General features: G+C 45.4%; 2 protein-coding genes across 3 annotated transcripts in view; both read right to left on the minus strand.

Annotated features, from left to right (window-relative positions):
- Positions 1 to 1,163: 1,163 nt before the first annotated feature.
- On the minus strand, positions 1,164 to 12,412 carry LOC123998144 (fez family zinc finger protein erm). 2 transcript variants are annotated; one of them, XM_046303097.1, is made up of 4 exons: positions 12,114 to 12,412; positions 7,276 to 9,872; positions 1,676 to 1,738; positions 1,164 to 1,189 (listed from the first exon to the last, which is right to left on the minus strand). In XM_046303097.1, exons 2-3 carry the CDS (start codon positions 9,346 to 9,348, stop codon positions 1,685 to 1,687), a joined length of 2,127 nt encoding a protein of 708 aa, XP_046159053.1. In that variant the 5' UTR covers positions 9,349 to 9,872; positions 12,114 to 12,412; the 3' UTR covers positions 1,164 to 1,189; positions 1,676 to 1,684. The 2 variants fall into 2 exon arrangements, with proteins under 2 accessions (XP_046159053.1, XP_046159052.1); XM_046303096.1 differs by lacking the exons at positions 1,164 to 1,189; positions 1,676 to 1,738 and adding an exon at positions 2,890 to 3,802.
- A 974-nt stretch (positions 12,413 to 13,386) lies between these two features.
- ntd5 (ntl-dependent gene 5) overlaps positions 13,387 to 21,490 on the minus strand; it is a 19,916-nt gene continuing 11,812 nt past the window's right edge. Inside the window, exons 4-8 of the mRNA XM_046301479.1 lie at positions 16,031 to 16,150; positions 14,929 to 15,105; positions 14,342 to 14,521; positions 14,021 to 14,218; positions 13,387 to 13,831 (exon numbers count right to left, since the gene is read on the minus strand). Of these exons, the coding sequence (XP_046157435.1) occupies positions 13,749 to 13,831; positions 14,021 to 14,218; positions 14,342 to 14,521; positions 14,929 to 15,105; positions 16,031 to 16,150 (758 nt within the window). The 3' untranslated portion in view covers positions 13,387 to 13,748. The remainder of the gene's footprint in view (positions 13,832 to 14,020; positions 14,219 to 14,341; positions 14,522 to 14,928; positions 15,106 to 16,030; positions 16,151 to 21,490) is intronic.

A 21,490-nucleotide genomic window follows, 5' to 3' on the forward strand; every position in this document is an offset into this window, starting at 1 on the left:
TGCTTCATGCAGACTGACAGCTCTGACTGCTCCATGCAGGCTGACAGCTCTCTGCAGACTGGCAGAATCTGGCTGACTGGCACTTCTGGCGGATCCTGGCAGACTGGCGGCGCTGGGCAGACTGGCGACGCTGGGCAGACTGGCAACGCTGGGCAGACTGGCGACGCTGGGCAGACTGGTGACGCTGGGCAGACTGGCGACACTGGGCAGACTGGGAGCACTGCCGGCGCTGGGCAGACTGGGAGCACTGGCGGCGCTGGGCAGACCGGGAGCACTGGCGGCGCTGGGCAGACTGGAGAGTCGGGCAGCACAGGAGAGGAGACAGGCTCTGGCTGCGCTAAACAGGCGGAAGACTCCGACAGCGCAGGAGAGGAGAAAAGCGCTGGCTGCGCTGAACAGGCGAGGCGCACTGAAGGCCTGGTGCGTGGTGCTGGAACTGGTGGTACTGGATCGAGGACACGCACAGGAAGCCTGGTGCGGGGAGCTGCTACCGGAGGACTGGTGTGTGGAGGTGGCACAGGATGGGCTTGACCGTGAAGGCATACTGGAGATCTTGAGAGCAGTGTAGGCACAGGACGTGTAAGGCTAGGGATGTGCACAGGAGGCCTGGTGCGTGAGGCTGGCACCAACTTCACCAGCCGACTAACACGCACCTCAGGTTGAGTATAGAGCGCTAACTCAGGTGCTATCAAATCCCCGACACGATCCGTCGGACGAATATTGTATCTATAGCACCAAGCTAGCAACTCCCTCATTACTCTCCACTCCACTTTCCCCATTAACTCCTTCACAGTCTCTGCTTCGCTCACCTCTAACACAGGCTCTGGTTCTGGTCTCCTCCTTGGCTCCTCACGATAAACAAGGAGAGTTGGCTCAGGTCTATCTCCTGACTCAGCCATACTCTCCCTGAGACACCCCCCCCCAATAATTTTTTTGGGGTGACTTTCGGTTTTCGCTCTGCGCCGCCGTGTTCTCCTTTTTGACTCCATTCGCCTGTAGCCCTCTTCACATTGCTGCAGCGAATCCCAGGCGGGCTCCTGCACTCTCTCTGGGTCGGCCGCCCACCTGTCGATTTCTTCCCACGTCGTATAATCCATGCCTCTACCGTCCATAATGTCCTCCTTTCGCTGCTGCCTGTTAACACGCTGCTCGGTCCGTGAGTGGTGGGTGATTCTGTAACGACGTTCGTCTGTTGAAGGAAGAGAGTCGGACCGAAATGCAGCGTGTTTGTTACTCATGATCTTTAATGAATGAAAACGTGATACATGAAATAACTATACAATACAAAACAACAAACGGAACGTGAAATCTAATTACAGCCTATCTGGTGAACACTACACAGAGACAGGAACAATCACCCACGAAATACAAAGGGAAACTAAGGCTGCCTAAATACGGTTCCCAATCAGAGACAACGAGAATCACCTCACTCTGATTGAGAATCGCCTCAGGCAGCCAAGCCTATACAACACCCCTAAACAGCCGCGATCCCAAATACTACAAACCCCAATACGAAAAACAACATATAAACCCATGTCAGACCCTGGCCTACCCAAACATATAACAAAAACACAAAATACAATGACCAAGGCGTGACAGTTTGATTTGCTACAAACATAACACTTTTTTTATTCAGGATATAAAATTAAGCACAGGCAAAATCCTAGAGGAATACCTGGTTCAGTCAGCTTTCCAGCAGATACTGGGAGACAAATTCACCTTTCAGCAGGACAAAAACCTAAAACACAAGGAAAATATACTCTGGAGTTGCTTACCAAGACAACATTGAATGTTCCTGAGAAGCCTAGTTACAGTTTTGACTTAAATCGTCTTGAAAATCTATGGAAAGAGAACATGTCTATCTAGTAATGATCAACAACCAACTTGACAAAGCTTGAATTGTAAAAATAATAACGTGCAAATGTTGTAGAATCCAAGTGTGCAAAGCTCTTAGAGACCCAGAAAGACTCACAGCTGTAATCACTGCAAAAGGTCATTCCAACATGTATTGACTCAGGTGTGTCAAAAATTAGATATTTATGTTTTTCATTTTCAATACATTTGCAAACATTTCTCAAAACATGTTTTCACTTTTTCATTATGGGGTATTGTGTGTATGAGAAAATAATATGTTTAATACATTGTTTTATTCAGGCCGTAACACAACAAAATGTGAAATAACTCAAGGTGTATGAACACTTTCTGAAGGCACTGTACACACACAGGGAGGTTTAACTGAAATAAGTTAACATGATGAGCATTTATCATAAGCTTCAATTGCATCAGTGGTGCAATCAGCAACAATAAAGAATTGGTAAGAATTCTGTTCTATGCATTTAACAAATTAGGGCACCTTGTTTTGAAGGCATAGGCAGCAGAAATCACAACGTAAAAACCATGTCAAAAGGACAAATTGGAGGCTGTTGTTCTCACATTTGAACACAAAATCTAACGAGAGTGTCTTTAATAGTAAACGACCGTGTCTTTAACAGTAAGAAAGTGAAATAATCTCACTCAATAATAAGTACAGCTCTCACAAGATAATAAAAAATATAGTAATAAAGAACAGAGTGGTTAAGGGCTCTGGGTTCACGCCCAGACTCTGTTGTAACCGGGAGGTCCGTGGGGCGACGCACAACTGGCCTAGCGTCCTCCGGGTTAGGGAGGGCTTGGCCGGTAGGGATGTCCTTGTCTCATCGCGCACCAGCGACTCCTGTGGCGGGCCGGGCGCAGTGCGCGCTAACCAAGGTTGCCAGGTGCATGGTGTTTCCTCCGACACATTGGTGCGGCTGGCTTCCGGGTTGGATGCGCGCTGTGTTAAGAGGCAGTGCGGTTGGGTTGTGTATCGGAGGACGGATGACTTTCAACCTTCGTCTCTCCCGAGCCCTTACAGGAGTTGTAGCGTTAAGACAAGATAGTAGCTACTAAAAACAATTGGATACCACGAAAAAAGGGGTATAAAAAAAATAACAATTTTACAATAAAACATTACGACAGTGCTTTTTACAACATAATTGTTTGTACTTTGGTAGTGCAAATGTATTGTTATAGCAGGATGGACATTTTTTAGAATGTCCATTAACATTGTCCGCCCTATAATTTGTGGAAATGACGAAAATCGAAGGAATACTTGATGGGAAATGGTTTATGAGATCAGTGATAATTTCCAAACCTGTAAGGAAATGGAAATAAAATACATTCAAGAGTAATTCATTTTATAAATATAACCAATCTCATTGGAAAGTACCATTGAGGTACTTTTCATTCAAAAGTCATTTTCAATCCCTTTCAGTGTCAAGAGTTGTCCAAGTCGAACACAGTGAAGCTACACCATCTTTGCTCTCCTTCTCCTCCTCCTGCTCCTTCACCTTCTCCACCTCCTTCTCCTCTTCCTCCTCCTCCTTCTTCTTCTTCTCCTCCTTCTCCTTTCCTTTATTCAAGAGGATTAGCCTCAGGAAATGACCTCAGAATCTGGTTCAGAGTCAGAGTTGTCCAAGTTGGACACAGTGGAACTATACCACTCTTCTGTGCCCTCATCTCCATCCCCGCCTTCTCTTCCTCCTCTCCCTGCTCCTCTCTCAGACAGCATCTCCATAGCTGCCTGATGGTAAGGGTGTTTGCGTCTGGTGTGTCGACGCAGGGTGTTGCGCTCGGCGAAGCGTGTGTGGCACAGCGGGCACTGGTAGGGCTTCTCTCCTGTGTGTACCCTCTGATGGCGCTGCAGCTCGCCTGCCTCCCTGAAACGCTTGGAGCAGATGGGGCACACAAAGTTCCTCTCGCCCGTGTGAATGTGCTTGTGTCTCTGTTCAGGGTCAAAGGACGAGGGTCATGTTTGTTAGATCATACTATATATTCATGTTCATAAAGTATGATATGTTTATACCTACTTATTACATAGCAGTCAAAACAAGATGAAATCTGACACAAAGGACCTAGTTCCACTTCAAACACAATCAAAACAGGTAACCTGCCTAAATGACTACCAACCAGTAGCACTCACGACTGTAGCTATGAAGTGCTTTGAAAGGCTAGTCATGGCTCACATCAACACCATTATCAAAGAAACCATAGACCCACTCCAATTTGCATACCACCATTTCAGATCCTGCCCTTTCCCACCTCTATTGCACTCCACACAGCCCTTTCCCACCTAGACAAAAGGAACATCAATGCTATTCATTGACTATAGATCAGCGTTCAACACCATAGTGCCCACAAAGCTCATCACTAAGCTAAGGACCCTGGGACTAACCACCTCCCTCTGCAACTGGATCCTGAACTTCCTGACTGGCCGCCCCCCAGGTGGTAAGAATAGGTAACATCACAGCCGCCACACTGATCATCAACACAGGGGCCCCTCAGGGTTGCGTGCTCACTCCCCTCCTGTAATCTATGTTCACTCATGACTGCATGGCCAGGCACGACTCCAACATCCATCATCATCATTAAGTTTGCCGATGACAAAACAGTGGTAGGCCTGATCACCAACAACGACGAGACAGCCTATAGGGAGGTCTGGCCGTGTGGTGCCAGGAAAACAACCTCTCCCTCAACGTGATTAAGTCAAAGGAGATGATTGTGGACTACAGGAAAAGGAGGGCCGAGCACGCCCCCACCCGTATAAATCAGCTGGGCTTGACAATCTGGACCCTCTATTTCTGAAACTATCCGCCGCCGTCTGAGATCCCCAAGGATTGGAAAGCTGCCGCAGTCATCCCCCTCTTCAAAGGGGGAGACACCCTGGACCCAAACTGTTACAGACCTATATCCATTCTGCCCTGCCTATCTAAGGTCTTCGAAAGCCAAGTCAACAAACAGGTCACTGACCATCTCGAATCCCACCGTACCTTCTCCGCTATGCAATCTGGTTTCTGAGCCGGTCACGGGTGCACCTCAGCCACACTCAAGGTACTAAACGACATCATAACCGCCATCGATAAAAGACAGTACTGTGCAGCCGTCTTCATCGACCTTGCCAAGGCTTTCGACTCTGTCTATCACCATATTCTTATCGGCAGACTCAGTAGCCTCGGTTTTTCGGATGACTGCCTTGCCTGGTTCACCAATTACTTTGCAGACAGAGTTCAGTGTGTCAAATCGGAGGGCATGCTGTCCGGTCCTCTGGCAGTCTCTATGGGGGTGCCACAGGGTTCAATTCTCGGGCCGACTCTTTTCTCTGTATATATCAATGATGTTGCTCTTGCTGCGGGCGATTCCCTGATCCACCTCTACGCAGACGACACCATTCTATATACTTTCGGGCCGTCATTGGACACTGTGCTATCTAACCTCCAAACAAGCTTCAATGCCATACAACACTCCTTCCGTGGCCTCCAACTGCTCTTAAACGCTAGTAAAACCAAATGCATGCTTTTCAACCGATCGCTGCCTGCACCCGCATGCCCGACTAGCATCACCACACTGGATGGTTCCGACCTTGAATATGTGGACACCTATAAGTACCTAGGTGTCTGGCTAGACTGCAAACTCTCCTTCCAGACCCATATCAAACATCTCCAATCGAAAATCAAGAGTCGGCTTTCTATTCCACAACAAAGTATCCTTCACTCACGCTGCCAAGCTTACCCTAGTAAAACTGACTATCCTACCGATCCTAGACTTCGGCGATGTCATCTACAAAATTGCTTCCAACACTCTACTCAGGAAATTGGATGCAGTTTATCACAGTGGCATCTGTTTTGTCACTAAAGCACCTTATACTACCCACCACTGCGACTTGTATGCTCTAGTCGGCTGGCCCTCGCTACATATTCGTCGCCAGACCCACTGGCTCCAGGTCATCTACAAGTCCATGCTAGGTAAAGCTCTGCCTTATCTCAGTTCACTGGTCACGATGGCAACACCCATCCGTAGCACGCGTTCCAGCAGGTGTATCTCACTGATCATCCCTAAAGCCAACACCTAATTCGGCCGCCTTTCGTTCCGGTACTCTGCTGCCTGTGACTGGAACGAATTGCAAAAATCGCTGAAGTTGGAGACTTTTATCTCCCTCACCAACTTCAAACATCAGCTATCTGAGCAGCTAACCGATCGCTGCAGCTGTACTTAATCTATTGGTAAATAGCCCACCCATTTTCACCTACCTCATCCCCACAGTTTTTATTTATTTACTTTTCTGCTCTTTTGCACACCAATATCTCTACCTGTACATGATCATCTGATCATTTACCACTCCAGTGTTAATCTGCAATATTGTAATTATTCGCCTACCTCCTCATGCCTTTTGCACACATTGTATATAGACTCCCCTTTTTTCTACTGTGTTATTGACTTGTTAATTGTTTACTCCATGTGTAACTCTGTGTTGTCTGTTCACACTGCTATGCTTTATCTTGACCAGGTCGCCGTTGCAAATGAGAACTTGTTCTCAACTAGCCTACCTGGTTAAATAAAGGTGAAATAAAAATAAAATAAAAAAGATTCTCATCGACGGGCAGAAGTGGAACAGGTTGAGAGCATCAAGTTCCTTGGTCTCCACATCACCAACAAACTATCATGGTACAAACACCAAGACAGTTGTGAAGAGGGCACGACAATGCCTATTCCCCCTCAGGAGATTTGGCATGGGTCCTCAGATCCTCAAAAGGTTCGACAGCTGCACCATCGAGAGCATCCTGACTGGTTGCATCACTGCCTGGTATGGCAACTGCTCGGCCTCTGACCACAAGGCACTACAGAGGGTAGTGCGTATGGCCCAGTAGATCACTGTGGCTAAGCTTCCTGCCAACCAGGACCTCTATACCGGGCAGTATCAGAGGAAGGCCCTAAAATTTGTCAAAGACTCCAGCCACCCCAGTCAGACTGTTCTTTCTTCTACCACATGGCAAGTGGTACTGTGGCACCATGTCTAGGTCCAAGAGGCTTTTAAACAGCTTCTACCCCCAAGCCATAAGACTCCTGAACATCTATTCAAATGGCTACCCAGACTATTTGCATTGCCCCCCCCCCCCTTTTACACTGCTGCTACTCTCTGTTATTATCTATGCATAGTCACTTTAATAACTCTACCTACATGTTAATATTACCTCAATTACATGTGTACCATACCCCCTTATTTTACTGCTGCTCTTTAATTATTTGTTACTTTTATTTCTTATTTAATTTCTTGTTTATTTTTCAATTTTATTTTTTAACTGCATTGTTGGTTAGTGCATGTGACAAATTAAATTTGATTTGATTTGAAAACAATATGTCATCATGAGCCCACCAAATCACCACAACACAATTCAAACATTTATTAACAACTGAGCTCACCTGCAAATGGCTGGAGCGTTTGAAGGCCTTGCCACACTGCAGGCAGACATGGGGTTTGTTCTGAGAGTGGGTGATGGAGTGACGCTCCAGGTCAGACAGGTAGTAGAAGATCCTGGGGCAGAGAGGGCAGTAGAGGACCCTTCGTGGCCCAGAGGAGGGAGAGGAGGCTGGGGACAGGGGGTCCAGAGGGTCCAGGGGGTTCAGGTTCCTGGGTCCACTGGAAGGGAAGATGGGGGCAAGGGGAGGGGAGGGAGGAGCGGTGGCAGAGGAGAAGTAGAGATGGTCGTCCCATGGGAGGGAGGTGTGCTTTGACTCTGGGGCTTTTGATTGGTCGGATGCCTCCAAACAGAAGTCAAAGGACAGAGAAGGTGATTGCAGGTGTGTAAGGGGAGGGGCTTTTGTAGATGACCCATTTGGGACAGACTCCATTTGGGTTTCTTCAGTAGATAGTGACTGATGATCAATGTTGGGGTCACAACAGTTTGGTTCAGTGTGTTTGTGAGGAGGTGAGCTGAGTAGAACTGCTTTAGAACTGCCACCAGCACTGGGCTGCTTGGAGGGAGGGGAGGAGACCACGGAGGGGGAGGTCAGGGGGGCGGGAGGGTTAACGATGGGACTCTCTCTTGATTGGATGGTAGGGGAGTTGTTGGGTGTCGATATAATAACTGGGTGGGAGGGATTGGCAGAGAGGGATGACCCTGATGTGGCAAGCTGACCAGAAGAGAGAGAGAGAGAAAGAGGGGATGAAGAAGAGGCAGTGATTTGGGAGAGCTGACCGGTGGATCGGTCAATAAGAGCAATGGGGGTGGAGGTAGAGAAAGACTGACCGGAGGAAGAGGTGGTGGAGGAGGAGAGGAGAAGGACCATAGAGGTGGAGGCACTGGGAGTGTTCTGGGTGAGGGAGAGGGGGAGAGAGAAGGTCAGGAGGCCTGGGTTGGTATCAGTCTTGGTTAGGGGAATGGAGGAGTGCTGGGGGGAGGAGGGGAAGAGGAGGATGGGGGTGTTGGAGGAGGGGTTAGTCAGGATCTGGATGGGCTGAGGGGGTTGGAGGTGTACAGCAGAACCAGAGGGTTGGGAAACAGTAGCACTAGCCTCACTAACAGATATCACACTTGAATCTAGAACCTTAGGGGGTTCCGCATTCTGTGAGAGTTCTGGGTTCTTTGAGTGTTCTGTATTGTTTAGAATTTCTGACTTCTGTGAGGGTTTCATAGACGTAACAGGAGTGGGACATGTGTTTTCCTTGTGTGTGTGTGGAGTTTTTACAAAACTTTGGCTGAGGAAAGTGACCCCTGCTGTGGTTATATGAGACGACCTGTCATCCTCTACCTCCAATGAGCTGGACTGCACTTTTGGCTGGCTTGAGGGGGGGTTGTCTGGCCTGGAAGAGTCCATTTGGGGCACTTTGTGCCCCTCAGGAGTGAGTGTGTATGGAATACCCTGGTCATCTATCAGGAGAAGACCTTCACGTTCAGAGTCTATGGAAGAGAGAGAGGTGAAGACGGAGGTAGAGAAGAACAAGGGAGACAAGAGAGGTCCCCCCAAAATGTCAGCTCCATCCATTCTCAATATAGAATCCTCTTCATCATCGCCATCATCTTCCTCTACTATGTCCCTATCTCCATCCCCCTCTACCTCATCTACCTCCATAAGCAGTGAGCTCTCATGCCAAAGGCTCCTCTCCTTAATCTCTCTCTTTTTAGGGAAGCTCAGATCCAATACTTCTCCCTCCTCTTCCTCTCTTCTCCCCCAAACTCCTTTCCCTGCCTCTGCTCTCTCTCCTCTATCCTCTCCAGGTCTCTCTTTTCCACCATGACATCGACTAGGGGGTAGGAAAAGAGGGATCACTCTCTCATCCTCTCTATCTTTCCTTTCTTTCTCTCCCATTATCCCTCCATCCCTCTCTGCCTTGGCTGTGTCGGAGATGAGAGGCGTTTCAGGGACAATGGGACTACCGTTCCTGTGTTGTGTAACATCACTCTCTCCATCTCTCCTCTCATCCCTCTCTTCTGTCTCCATCCTATAGAGAGGCTCCTCCGTGTGTTTTATCTCTTCAACACACACATCCTCCATCTGACCCGTACCAGTCACAGTAGTGGAGGTCAGGGCATTTCAACTGGTCCCAGACCAAACAGCTCTGGCTTCTAACCTACTCCCTTTAGAATCAGAGGGAGACACGTCTTTGGTAGAGCTGAGAGCTGCAGAGTCTGTGATTGGCCTGTTGCACAATCCAGGAACGTCTGATTTGACTCTGATTGGTTGATCGCACACACCAGGAGACTGTGATTGGTTGGTTGAGCCCGCAGGGTTCAACTGCTTCCTGTAATGCTGGCTGTGTCATCTGGCGCTCTCCCAGCCCCTCCTCGTTTGGCCTAAAAATGTTTTGATTGGAAACCTGTACTGGAGTACACCTGTTTAAGGGAGCATTATTGGAGGTTGCCTGGTGGGCAGGATAAGATCAAGGAGTCCACTGGCTCCTCGTGGATCTCTGGCACAGTCCCCGATCTCTTCAAGCATTGGCCGACACTCCTGTCATCTGAGCCACCATTGGTCAGAGCCCCTGTCTGTTGAGAATCCATTTTGGAACATGCCTGAATCTGTAAAATGGGGATTCAATATTTTATCATCTTAACAAGAGATTAATTATTACATTAAAATAATAAGAGGACTTGTCAATCAAATGACTATAGGCTTCATTGATAAGGAAGATGTTCTGAGGTGGCCAGGTGTCTTTATGCTGTTTCACAGGATATCAGAGCAGCAAAATGAGGAAGTTGATTAAATTAGTATCATGTTGTTAGAATATCTTACTTGTTCTTTCATTGTGCATAATGAAATATGCCTAGACTCAAACTATTCACATAGCCTATTTAGTCTATTATGAATTTCTTAAACTCCTATTCTTGTTTTACTACAAAAACAGGGCCTTCAGGAAGTATTCACACCCTTCGACCTTTTCCACATTTTGTTGTGTTACAGCCTGAATTGAAAATGGGTTAAATGTAGATATTTGTGTCACCGGCCTACCACACAATACCCCATAATGTCCAGGTGGAATTATGTCATTTCAAACGTTTTACAAATTCATTAAAAATTAAAAGCTGAAATGTCTTGAGTCAATAAGTATAATAAGTATTCAATCCCTTGGTTATGGCAAGCCTAAATAAGTCCAGGAGTAAAACATTGCTCAACAGGTCACATAATACATTGCATGGACTCACCCTCTGTGCAATAATAGTTTTTAAAATGAATGACTACCTCATATCTGTACCCCAATTATCTCTAAGGTCCCTCAGTCGAGCAGTGAATTTCAAACACAGATTCAACCACAAATACCAGGGAAGTTTTCCAATGCCTCACAAAGGGCATCTATTAGTAAATGGGTACAAAAAAATCCCTTTGAGCATTGTGAAGTTATTAATTACACTTTGGATGGTATATCAATACACCCAGTCACTACAAAGATACAGGCGTCCTTCCTAACTCAGTTGCCGGAGATTTCACCATGAGGCCAATGGTGACTTTAAAACAGTTACAGTGTTGAATAGCTGTGATAGGAGAAAACTGAGGATGGATCAACAACGTTGTAGCTACTTGACAATCCTAACCTAATTGACAGAGTGAAAAGAAGGAAGCCTGTGCAGAATACAAATATTCCAAAACATGAATCCTGTTTGCAACAAGGCACTAAGGTAATACTGCAAAAATGTGCAATTCACTTTTTGTCTTGGATACAAAGTGTTAAGTTTGGGGCAAATCCAATACAATGCACATTACTGAGTACCACTCTCCATATCTTCAAGCATAGTGGTGGCTGCATCATGTTATGGGTATGCTTGTAATCGTTAAGGACTGCAGAGTTTTTCCAGGATAAAAAAAGCTACGGAATTGAACTAAGCACAGGCAAAATACTAGAGGAAAACCTGGTTCAGTCTGCTTTCCACCAGACACTGGGATTTGAATTCACCTTTCAGCAGGACAATAACCTAAAACACAAGGCCAAATCTACACTGGAGTTGCTTACCAAAAAGACAGTGAATGTTCCTGAGTGTCCGAGTTACAGTTTGATTTAAATATGCTTGAAAATCTATGGCAACACCTGAAAATGGTTCTTTAGCAATGATCAACAACCAATTTGACAAAGTTTAAAGAATTTTGAAAAGAATAATGGACAAATGTTGCACAATCCAGGTGTGGAAAGCTCCTAGAGACTTACCCAGAAACACTCACAGCTGTAATCACTGCCAAAGGTGATTTTAACATGTATTAACTCAGGGGGTTGAATACTTATCTAATCAAGATATTATAGTGTGTTTTTTTCATTAATTTGTTAAAAAAATATATTTTAAAACATATTTGAATTTTTTCTTCCACTTTGACATTACATAGTATTTTGTGTAGATTGTTAGGGGGGGGGGTGGAGCTGACAATTAAATCCATTTTAATCACACTTTGTAACAACAAAATGTGTAAAAAGTCCAGGGGTGTGAATACTTTCTGAAGGCACTGTAGGTTCAATCATCCCCATCACCTTCATAACATCCCCACCACCACCTTGTCATTATCACCATTACATTGTCACCATCATCATCATCATCAACAACATTATCATCATTCAAACTGGTTCCAATTCCTGCTATTATCTCAATAACTTGAGGCGAGATTTGTTTTAAAGGCTACAGTGTGGTCTCATGTTCTACAATCATTGATTACCTGATATGCTTAATTGCTATGATTGTCAATCTTAAAAATATAACGCAACATTGCGTAAATTACGCACATGTTACATTACATTTGCTTTTATTATGGACTTCACTGGTTTTATATCATTTGCTTACCGGGCTCTAAACAAAGTCGCCAATATACCACATAGCATGAACGCGACAGTCTGCAGTGGAGGGTTCAAGAGAGCATGATGTCAGCGAAATCATACTATCCGGGGGTAAAGCCCATTTTTTCTTTCGATTTCAGAATTTCATTTGTCTGCCATAGTCTAACACAAAATAAGACATTCGTTAAATATCTGGCAACGGGTTTGGGTCGACATCATATTTGTTTTCCTCCATTTGAACCCTTATCCATCCTTGTACTGTATTTATGTTGGAATAAAAAGTGTCGCTGTTCATGGGAGACGCCATTGCGCGCAGTCCGAGGTCCGAATAGCCAAACCCTGTTTCATATCTGTGGATGTACTGCGCATCAATGGACACGACACTCGAACCTGGGACAATGTTTGCTAACTGCATTTAATGTAATATATTCAGTTAACTTATTTTGAATGACGCCGCGGTATTTGTCTAAATTATGTTGATATTTTTGCCGTAATAACTGCCCTTGCTGTCTATGGACCCACAACCAGCCATTTTACAAGTCGAGGGTTCGAGCCCTGTAGGGAGCTCAGCCCGACAGCTGGCAGAAAGGACGATGTAGGAAACTTTACCGGCATATTGTAATTTATTTCACTAACTTAATTGTCTGGACATACACTTGTCAATATAACAGGTGTGGGATGCGCCCGGTATACTGTCCATACATTTAAAACTGGATAATAAACTACATACTCCACCCATAAGTCACTCGCTGCATAGACACTGGCTTACCCGAGCTGTGGATACTTCCGGAGGACCAAATATGAATGAGAGGCGGACTAGTTAGGATTGGAGATTCTGCGCGCAGCCTGCTGCACGAGGAGAGAGAGGTGGGAGCTCATGGTGTCGCAGCATTCGGCTTCGGTTGATGCTCTCTGGGATCCTTGGGCCGTCCTAACTTTAACCCCTACCCATACCATAACCTTAGCCCTTAACCAAATGTAAACATTAATGGCGGGGGGGGGGGGGGGGGGTAGAGACGTCCCGAGGATACCGGATAGCAAGGACAATTCTGGGTCCGACTAGACTCAATCCATGTTGAGTAAACAGTGGGCAGCTACTGTATATGGTATCAGATCCAAGATCCAAGTTCATGTAACCTTAGAAAATACAAAAGAGGGATGTAGGTGTGCATGCTCGTGTGGGAGCGAGAGAGAGAGATATCAGGGTGTCCTAATTGTTGTGAAAATCAAGTGTTCATCTCTATTTCATTTAAATTACATGAAAAATCACATTCATCACATTACAGCAAAACGTTGTTTTTATTTCAAAACCGTCACATCAATAGAACTTCCAAGCCTCAGGGCCTGGTGTGTCAACAACAGAAGGAGGAGTATCCTGAGGGCCAGCTTGGGGCAGGAACACACTATGTTAAAACAAAACAACATGTAAGGTCAGTCAGATCCCGCAGTGGGAGGAGTCAGAGTCACACGGCAACAACACATGAAGTGAACATTTGAACTAATATGAGTCATGACTACGTTTTACTTCTGTATTATTGCATGTATTATCATTAACACAGCTGTTATTAAGACATGTAGAGCCTATCATTGGTACAGGCTGAGAGAGAGGGGGACAAGAGATAGAGATGGGAGTGTTGGGGTATTAGTCCAGGTCTACAAGAGAGCAGGCCTCGATCTCCGACACCAGCCGATGAGGGAACAGTTTGTACTGCAGCCAGGTGGGTTCTAGGACACAGAAGGAGGGAGGTGATAGACATGTTACATCAAATGAAGACAATATAAGCACATACTGTCTCTGACTGAACCCTGAGGTCTCCTGACCACTGAACAGTCACATAGAAAGACTAGTAAGGTACCAAGGGGTTTTCCATAGATCCTGTTAGACAGGGCACCAGTTCTGGGTTCCCAACTCACCCAGGTAGCAGAAGGGGGGGTTGAGCCTGCCGTCGAAACAGGTCTGTGTGTAGGGGAAGCTGCACTGCTTCCTGGAGTGTTTACAGTAGAACGTCACGCTCTCTCCGTGAGGAACCACCGAGTCTGTCACGTCATAGGGCCAACGCTTCAGCCCACCAATCAGAACACGGCTCCGCTCCACTGGGATTGGACAGCGCGCTAAGAGCAGGAAGTACAGGATGAAGAACAAATCAAGAAGAAAGGTCAATATTCTACCTACACTCTCTCTGTCTCTCACACACACACACACAGTGGACCCTGGGTGTATCAGTTAGGACTCACCTCTGCAGTAGGGCACTGTGCTCCAGGTGCCGTTGGGCTGGCAGGTGACCCGGTTGGGTCCATCCAGCAGGTGGTTCTTCTTACAGAGGTAATAGATGGCATCGCCCACATCGTACTCAGTCCTCTGTACCGCCACCAGGTACCCCTGGTTCACCTCCTGGGGGGGCGGACACCACACCCCTGGAACAGGAGAGAGAGGGTCACTGTATATACACATTTACTTGTTTTTCAAGCCTGCACACCCTGTGAGTCCCTAGGATCAGACCAGGATACAAGAACAATGCTGAATGAATTGGCAAGAGATGTTATTCTCTGTTTAGGCCAAAAGATGGCAGTAAAGCACTATGAAACATAACAACCGACATTTCAGTCTCTCTCACACACATAAAAAGACACACACACACACAAAGTAGAACGATTTCATGTGCAGAGTACAATAACCTCCTCCGCAAAATACACAAACACACAACCACACTCAAAAGGCCCCATCCACCCACACGCCAACCATCAAATTCCATGGCTCTGATGCTCTCCCTCTGCTTGCTCTCTCTCTCTATCAAACACTATATATTATAAAACACACGTACTTTGACAGATGGGGTGAGGGTACTGCCAGGTCTGATCAATATTACAGAGATTCTCACTGTTTCCCACCAGCTCCCTGGAGAGAGAATGGGGGGAGAGAATGAGAGAGAGAGGGAGAGACAGAGAGAGAGGGGGAGAGAGAGATAGGGAGAGACAGAGACAGAGAGAGGGGGGTGGTTATATGACTAATTGACTGGTAATACACTAAGCGGTGTAGCAGGGGTTAAATGTTCACCTCTCCATTGGCTCTGTTTCAGAAAGTGTGTATTTTGCATACAATACATGATTCCAATTGACATATGCATTGGGATGTGATACATTATTAGATGTGAGTCAGTAAAAAGCATATTAATGGCCTAGTTAACAACAGTATTATAGATAGCCCAGTCTCTACATGATGAAGTTCCTCCACTTCCACCCTTTACCACCCATCTCTCTCTCTCCTTTGTCTGCCATCTGTCTTTCATCGCTCTCTCTCTGTCTCAAACCTCTCATCCTGCATCTCGCTCAACCACCCTGCCTCTTCCAAACTCTCTAGCTTGCATCCTCTCTCACCCTCCCTCTCTCACCCTCTCTCCACCCCCCCCCTCTCTCTCTCTCTCCTCTCCCTCCCTCTCTCTCTCTCTCTCTCTCTCTCTCTCTCTCTCTCTCTCTCTCTCTCTCTCTCTCTCTCTCTCTCTCTCTCTCTCTCTCTCTCTCTCTCTCTCTCTCTCTCTCTCTCTCTCTCTCTCTCTCTCTCTCTCCCTCCCTCCCCTCCTCTCTCTCTCTCTCTCTCTCTCTCTCTCTCTCTCTTTCTTTCCCTCCCTCGCTCCCTCCTCTCTCTCTCTCTCTCTCTCTCTCTCTCCCTCCCTCCCTCTCTCTCTCTCTCTCTCTCTCTCTCTCTCTCTCTCTCTCTCTCCTCCCTCCCTCCCTCTCTCTCTCTCTCTCTCTCTCTCGCTCTCCTCTCTCTCTCTCTCTCTCTCTCTCTCTCTCTCTCTCTCTCTCTCTCTCTCTCTCTCTCCCTCCTCCCTCTCTCTCTCTCTCTCTCTCTCTCTCTCTCTCTCTCTCTCTCTCTCTCTCTCTCTCTCTCTCTCTCTCTCTCTCTCTCCCTCCCTCTCTCTCCCTCCCTCACCTCACCCAGACAGGTGTAGCGGATGGTTGTTCCAGCGACTGTGGATCCATCGATGCTGAAGGTGTTGGTCAACTCCTCAGGTAAAGGACATGAGACCTGGGGGGAGGTGGGGGCTACAGAGGGGGCAGACGTAGATGTACATGAGGGAGGGAGGAGGCAAGAGAAGGGTGGAAGAGAGAGGAACAGAGAGGGGGAGAAGGGAGAGGGGGAGGGAAGGGGAGAGTGAGAAGCACATCTGTAACAAAACACATTTGTACATTCTGTTCTGGTTCACACACACAGGGTGCTGATTATATTTTGCAGTGCCTTGACTTTTTCCACATTTGTTGTGTTAAGGCCTGAATTTAAAATAGATTAAATTTAGATTTTATGTCATTGATCTACCCACAATTTCCCATAATGAATTATGTTTTTATACAGCTGCAGCGATCAGTTAGCTGCTAATGAAAAATTAAAAGCTGAAAGGTCTTAAGTCAATAAGTATTCATGTTACGTCCGTTGTTAGAAGGAGACCAAGGTGCAGCGTGGTAGGCGTACATTTTACTTTATTGTCAAATGACACCAAAAAACAACAAAATACAAACGACCGTAAAGTTCTGCAGGCTCCACAGCAACAATGCAAAAACAAGATCCCACAAATGAAAGAGGGAAAAAGGACTGCCTCAGTATGATTCCCAATCAGAGACAACGATAGTCAGCTGTCCCTGATTGAGAATCATACCCGGCCAAAATAAAGAAATAGAAAGCATAGACTTCCCGCCCAAGTCACACCCTGACCTAACAAACATAGAGAAAAAAAGGGTCTCTAAGGTCAGGGCGTGAAAATTCAACCCCTTTGTTATAGCAAGCCTAAATAAGTTCAGGAGTAAACATTTGCTTAACAAGTCACATAATAAATTGCATGGAATAACTCTGTGTGGAATAATGGTTTTTATTAACAGGATTTTTGAATGAATACCTCGTCTCTGTACCCCACACAAACAATTATCTGTAATTTCCCTAAGTCGAGCAGTGAATTTCAAACACAGATTCAACCACAAAAACCATTGAGGTTTTCCAATGCCTTGCAAGGGGCTGGGTAAAAAACAAAAGCAGATATTGAATATCCCTTTGAGCATGGTGAAGTTATTAATTACACTTCGGATGGTGTATAAACACAATCAGTCACTACAAAGATACAGGCGTCCTTCCTCAGTTGCCAGAGAGGAAGGAAACCGATCAGGGATGTCAACATGAGGCCAATGGTGACTTTAAAACAGTTTGTCACACCCTGATCAGCTTCACCTGTCCTCATTCTTGTCTCCACCCCCTCCAGGTGTTGCTTGTTTTCCCTAGTGTATTTATCCCTGTGTCTCTGTGCCAGTTCGTCTCTGTACCTCCTGGACTCTGATCTGGTTTTGACCTTTTGCCTGTCCACGACCATTCTCTTGCCTACTCCTTTTGTATTATTAAACATTGTAAAACTCCAACTATCTGCCTCCTCTGTCTGCATCTGGGTCTCGCCTTGTGTCATGATACTGTTATAGTTTAATGGCTGTGATAGGAGAAAACTGAGGATGGATCAACAACATTGCAGTTACTCGACAATACTAATCTAAATGACGGAATGAAACAAAGGAAGTCTGTACAGAATTAAAATATATTCCAAACATGCACCCTGTTTGCAATAAGGCACTGAATTAATGCTTTATTATATGTTTGGGGAAAATCCAGCACAACACATCACTGAGCACCAGTCTTCCTATTTTCAAGCATAGTGGTGGCTGCATCATGTTGTGGGTATACTTGTCATCGGCAAAGACTAGGGAGGTCTTCCTGAATATAAAGAAAATGAATAGAGCTAAGCACAGGCTGTCCCGCCCTGACCTTAGAGATCCTTTTTATGTCTCTATTTTGGTTTCAGGGCGTGAGTTGGGGTGGGCATTCTATGTTTTGTGTTCTATGTTTTCTATTTCTGTGTGTTTGGCCGGGTGTGGTTCTCAATCAGAGGCAGCTGTCTATCGTTGTCTCTGATTGAGAACCATACTTAGGTAGCCTTTTCCCACCTGTGTTTTGTAAGGTAGTTGTTTTCTGTTTTTGTGTCTGCACCAGACAGAACTATGTCGGTTTTGTTCGTTCTCTTCGTTATTTTTGTTATTTCAGTGTTCAGTTCCATTAATAAAAGTATGAACACGTACCACGCTGCACCTTGGTCCTCTCCTTCCAACAGCCGTTACACAGGCAACGTAAAAAGAGAACCTGTTTCAGTCTGCTTTCCAACAGATACTGGGAGGCAAATCCCCTTTCATCAGGACAATAAACTAAAATGCAAGGACATTGGAGTTACTTACCAAGACGACATTGAATGTTACTAAGTGGCCTAGTTACAGTTTTGACTTAAATCGTCTTGAAAATGTCTAGCAATGATCAACAATGAACTTGACAATGCTTGAATAATTTTTTAAAAAGAATAATGGGCAAATATTGTACAATCAAGGTTTGCTAAGCTCTTAGATGTCACGTTCTGACCTTTATTTCCTTTGTTTTGTATTCATTATTTAGTATGGTCAGGGCGTGAGTTGGGGTGGGCAGTCTATGTTTGATTTTCTATGATTTGGGGATTTCTATGTTTCGGCCTAGTATGGTTCTCAGAGGCAGGTGTCATTAGTTGTCTCTGATTGAGAATCATACTTAGGTAGCCTGGGTTGCACTGTTTGTTTGTGGGTGATTGTCTATGCTAGTGTCTTGTGTCAGCACAGGTCTCATTTGTAGCTTCACGGTCTTTATTGGTTTATTGTTTTTGTATGCAGTGTTCAGTACTTTCTTTAATTAAATATTCACTATGAACACATACCACGCCGTATTTTGGTCCTCTGATCCTTCTCGCCTCTCCTCTTCAGATGAAGAGGAGGAAGATCGTGACATTAGAAAGGCTCACAGCTATAATCGCTGCCAACATGTGGGTTGAATATACTTCTCTAATCAAAATATTATTTTTAATTTAAAAAATTAAAAAACATGTTCCTTCGACTGAGACATTACAGAATATTTTGTGTAGATTGTTGACAAAAAAACCAATTCAATCTATTTTAATCGCGTTTTGAAACACAACAAAATGTGGAAAAAGTCAAGGGGTGTGAACTTTCTGAAGGCCCTGTATGTCATTAACTGGTGGTGCCTATGTGCTGTTGAGCATAATACCATTCATAGCCTACACACACAGAAACACACACACTGTCATGTATTGTCATGTTATGTCTTGTTCCTGTTCTTTCTCTTCTCTTCGTTTCCCCCTGCTGGTCGTGTTAGGTTACCTTCTCTCCCTTTCCTTCCCCCAGCTGTCCCTCGTCTCCTCTAACTACCTCGTTTACTCTCTCCCACCTGTTCCCTCTTTTCCCTCTGATTAGGTCTCTATTTCTCTCTGTTTCTGCCTCTGTCTTTGTCGGATTCTCGTTTGCTTCGCCCTTGTTCTGTCCTGTCGTAATCTGCCTCTTCATTAGATGCTGCGTTTGATCAGGTGCCTCTGTCCTCTACGGCCCGCGCCTACCCGGAGGGACCTGCAGTCTGTTGCCGCTAGCCCTGCTATTCTCCTCTACTGCTAGAAGGGGACTAGTCAACCGATACATCTGAAGAGGATTTATGTTTTCCCTGTGTTTGAACATTAAAAGACTCTTTGGGTCCTTTTGGGTCCTCACTCACCTGCATAACACACACATTGTTGAAAGACACACATATCAGCATGTAACTAATGTGCATAATAGGGTTCATAGAAAATACAGGAACACAACACGCAAATACACACAGACAGACACACACACAGAGCCGTGTTTAGCTGCTGTGAATAACGGGATTGAGAGAAAGTTAACAGCATTCGGAAAGTATTCAGATGCCTTGACTTTCTCTACATTTTGTTACGTTAGTTTTATTTTAAATACACATCAATCTACACACAATACCCCATAATGAAAAATTGAAAACAGGTTTTTAGACATTTTAGCTATTTTATTACAAATAAAAAACAGAAATACCTTATTTACATAAGTATTCAAATCATTTGCTATGAGACTCAAAATTTAGCTCAGGTGCATCCTGTTTCCATTGATCATCCTTGTGATGTTTCTACAACTTGATTGGAGGCCACCTGTGGTAAATTCAATTGATTAGACATGATTTGGAAAGGCACACAACTGTCTATATAAGGTCCCACAGTTGACAGTGCATGTCAGAGCAAAAACCAAGCCATAAGGTCAAAGGAATTGTCCTTAGAGCTCAGAGACAGGATTGTGTCGAGGCACAGATCTGGGGAAGGGTAACAAAACATTTATTTAGCATTGAAGGTCCTCAAGAACCCAGTGGTGGAACCACCAAAACTCTTCCTAGAGCTGGCCGCCTAGCCAAACTGAACAATGGGGGGAAGAAGGGCAATGGTCAGGGAGGTGGCCAAGAACCAGAGGTTCACACTAACAGAGCTCCAGAGTTCCTCTGTGGAGATGGGAGGACCTTCCAGAAGGACAACCATCTCTGCAGCATTCCACCAATCAGGCATTTATGATAGAGTGGCCAGACAGGAGCCACTACTCAGTAAAATGCACATGACAGCCCACTTGGAGTTTGCCAAAAGCACCTAAATACTCTACAGCCATGAGAAACAAGATTTTCTGGTCTGATGAAACCAAGATTGAACTCTTTGGCCTGAATGCCAAGCATCACATCTGGAGGAAACCTGGCACCAACCCTACGGTGAAGCATGAATGTGACAGCATCATGTTATGAGGATGTGTTTCAGCGGCAGGGACTGAGAGACTAGTCAGGATCGAGGGAAAGATGAACCGAGCAAAGTCCAGCGAGATCCTTGATGAAAACCTGCTCTGGAGCTCTCAGGACCTCAGACTGAGGCGAAGGTTCACCTTCTAACAGGACAATAACCCTAAGCACACAGCCAAGACAACACAGGAGTGGCTTCGGCACAAGTGACGGAATGTCCTTGAGTGGCCCGGCCAGAGCCCGGAATTTAACCCAATCGAACATCTCTGGAGAGACCTGAAAATAGTTGTGCAGCAACACTCCCCATCCAACCTGACAGAGCTTGAGAGGATCTACAGAGAAGAATGGGAGAAACTCCCCAAATACAGGTGTCCCAGCTTGTTGCGTCATACCCGTGAAGACTTGAGGCTGTAATCGTGCTTCAACAAAGTACTGAGTAAAGTGTCTGAATACTTACATAAAATGTCATATTTCATGTTTTTTATTTTATAAATTTGCCTAAACGTCTAAAAAAAAAGTTTTTGCTTTGTCATTATGGGGTATTGTGTTTAGACCAATGAAGAAAAAAAAGCAATTTAATCAATTTTAGAATCAGGCTGTAACCTAACAAAATGTGTAAAAAGTCAAGGAGTCTGAATACTTTCTGAATGCACTATAGGTGCGAGATGACACAGCAGACAGGGAGAAGTGGAATGGGGGGGACTCCTCTT

This window comes from Oncorhynchus gorbuscha, linkage group LG15, assembly GCF_021184085.1.
Source record: "Oncorhynchus gorbuscha isolate QuinsamMale2020 ecotype Even-year linkage group LG15, OgorEven_v1.0, whole genome shotgun sequence".
Lineage (NCBI taxonomy): Eukaryota > Metazoa > Chordata > Actinopteri > Salmoniformes > Salmonidae > Oncorhynchus > Oncorhynchus gorbuscha.

What these genes read in the sequence shown, in the direction of transcription:
- LOC123998144 (XM_046303096.1), bottom strand. Translation starts at nt 9,348, where the DNA reads ATGGAGGATGTGTGTGTTGAAGAGATAAAACACACGGAGGAGCCTCTC. An exon ending in AACGCTCCAGCCATTTGCAG is followed by an intron (nt 3,803 to 7,275) that starts GTGAGCTCAGTT and finishes GACCCTGAACAG; the next exon opens with AGACACAAGCACATTCACAC.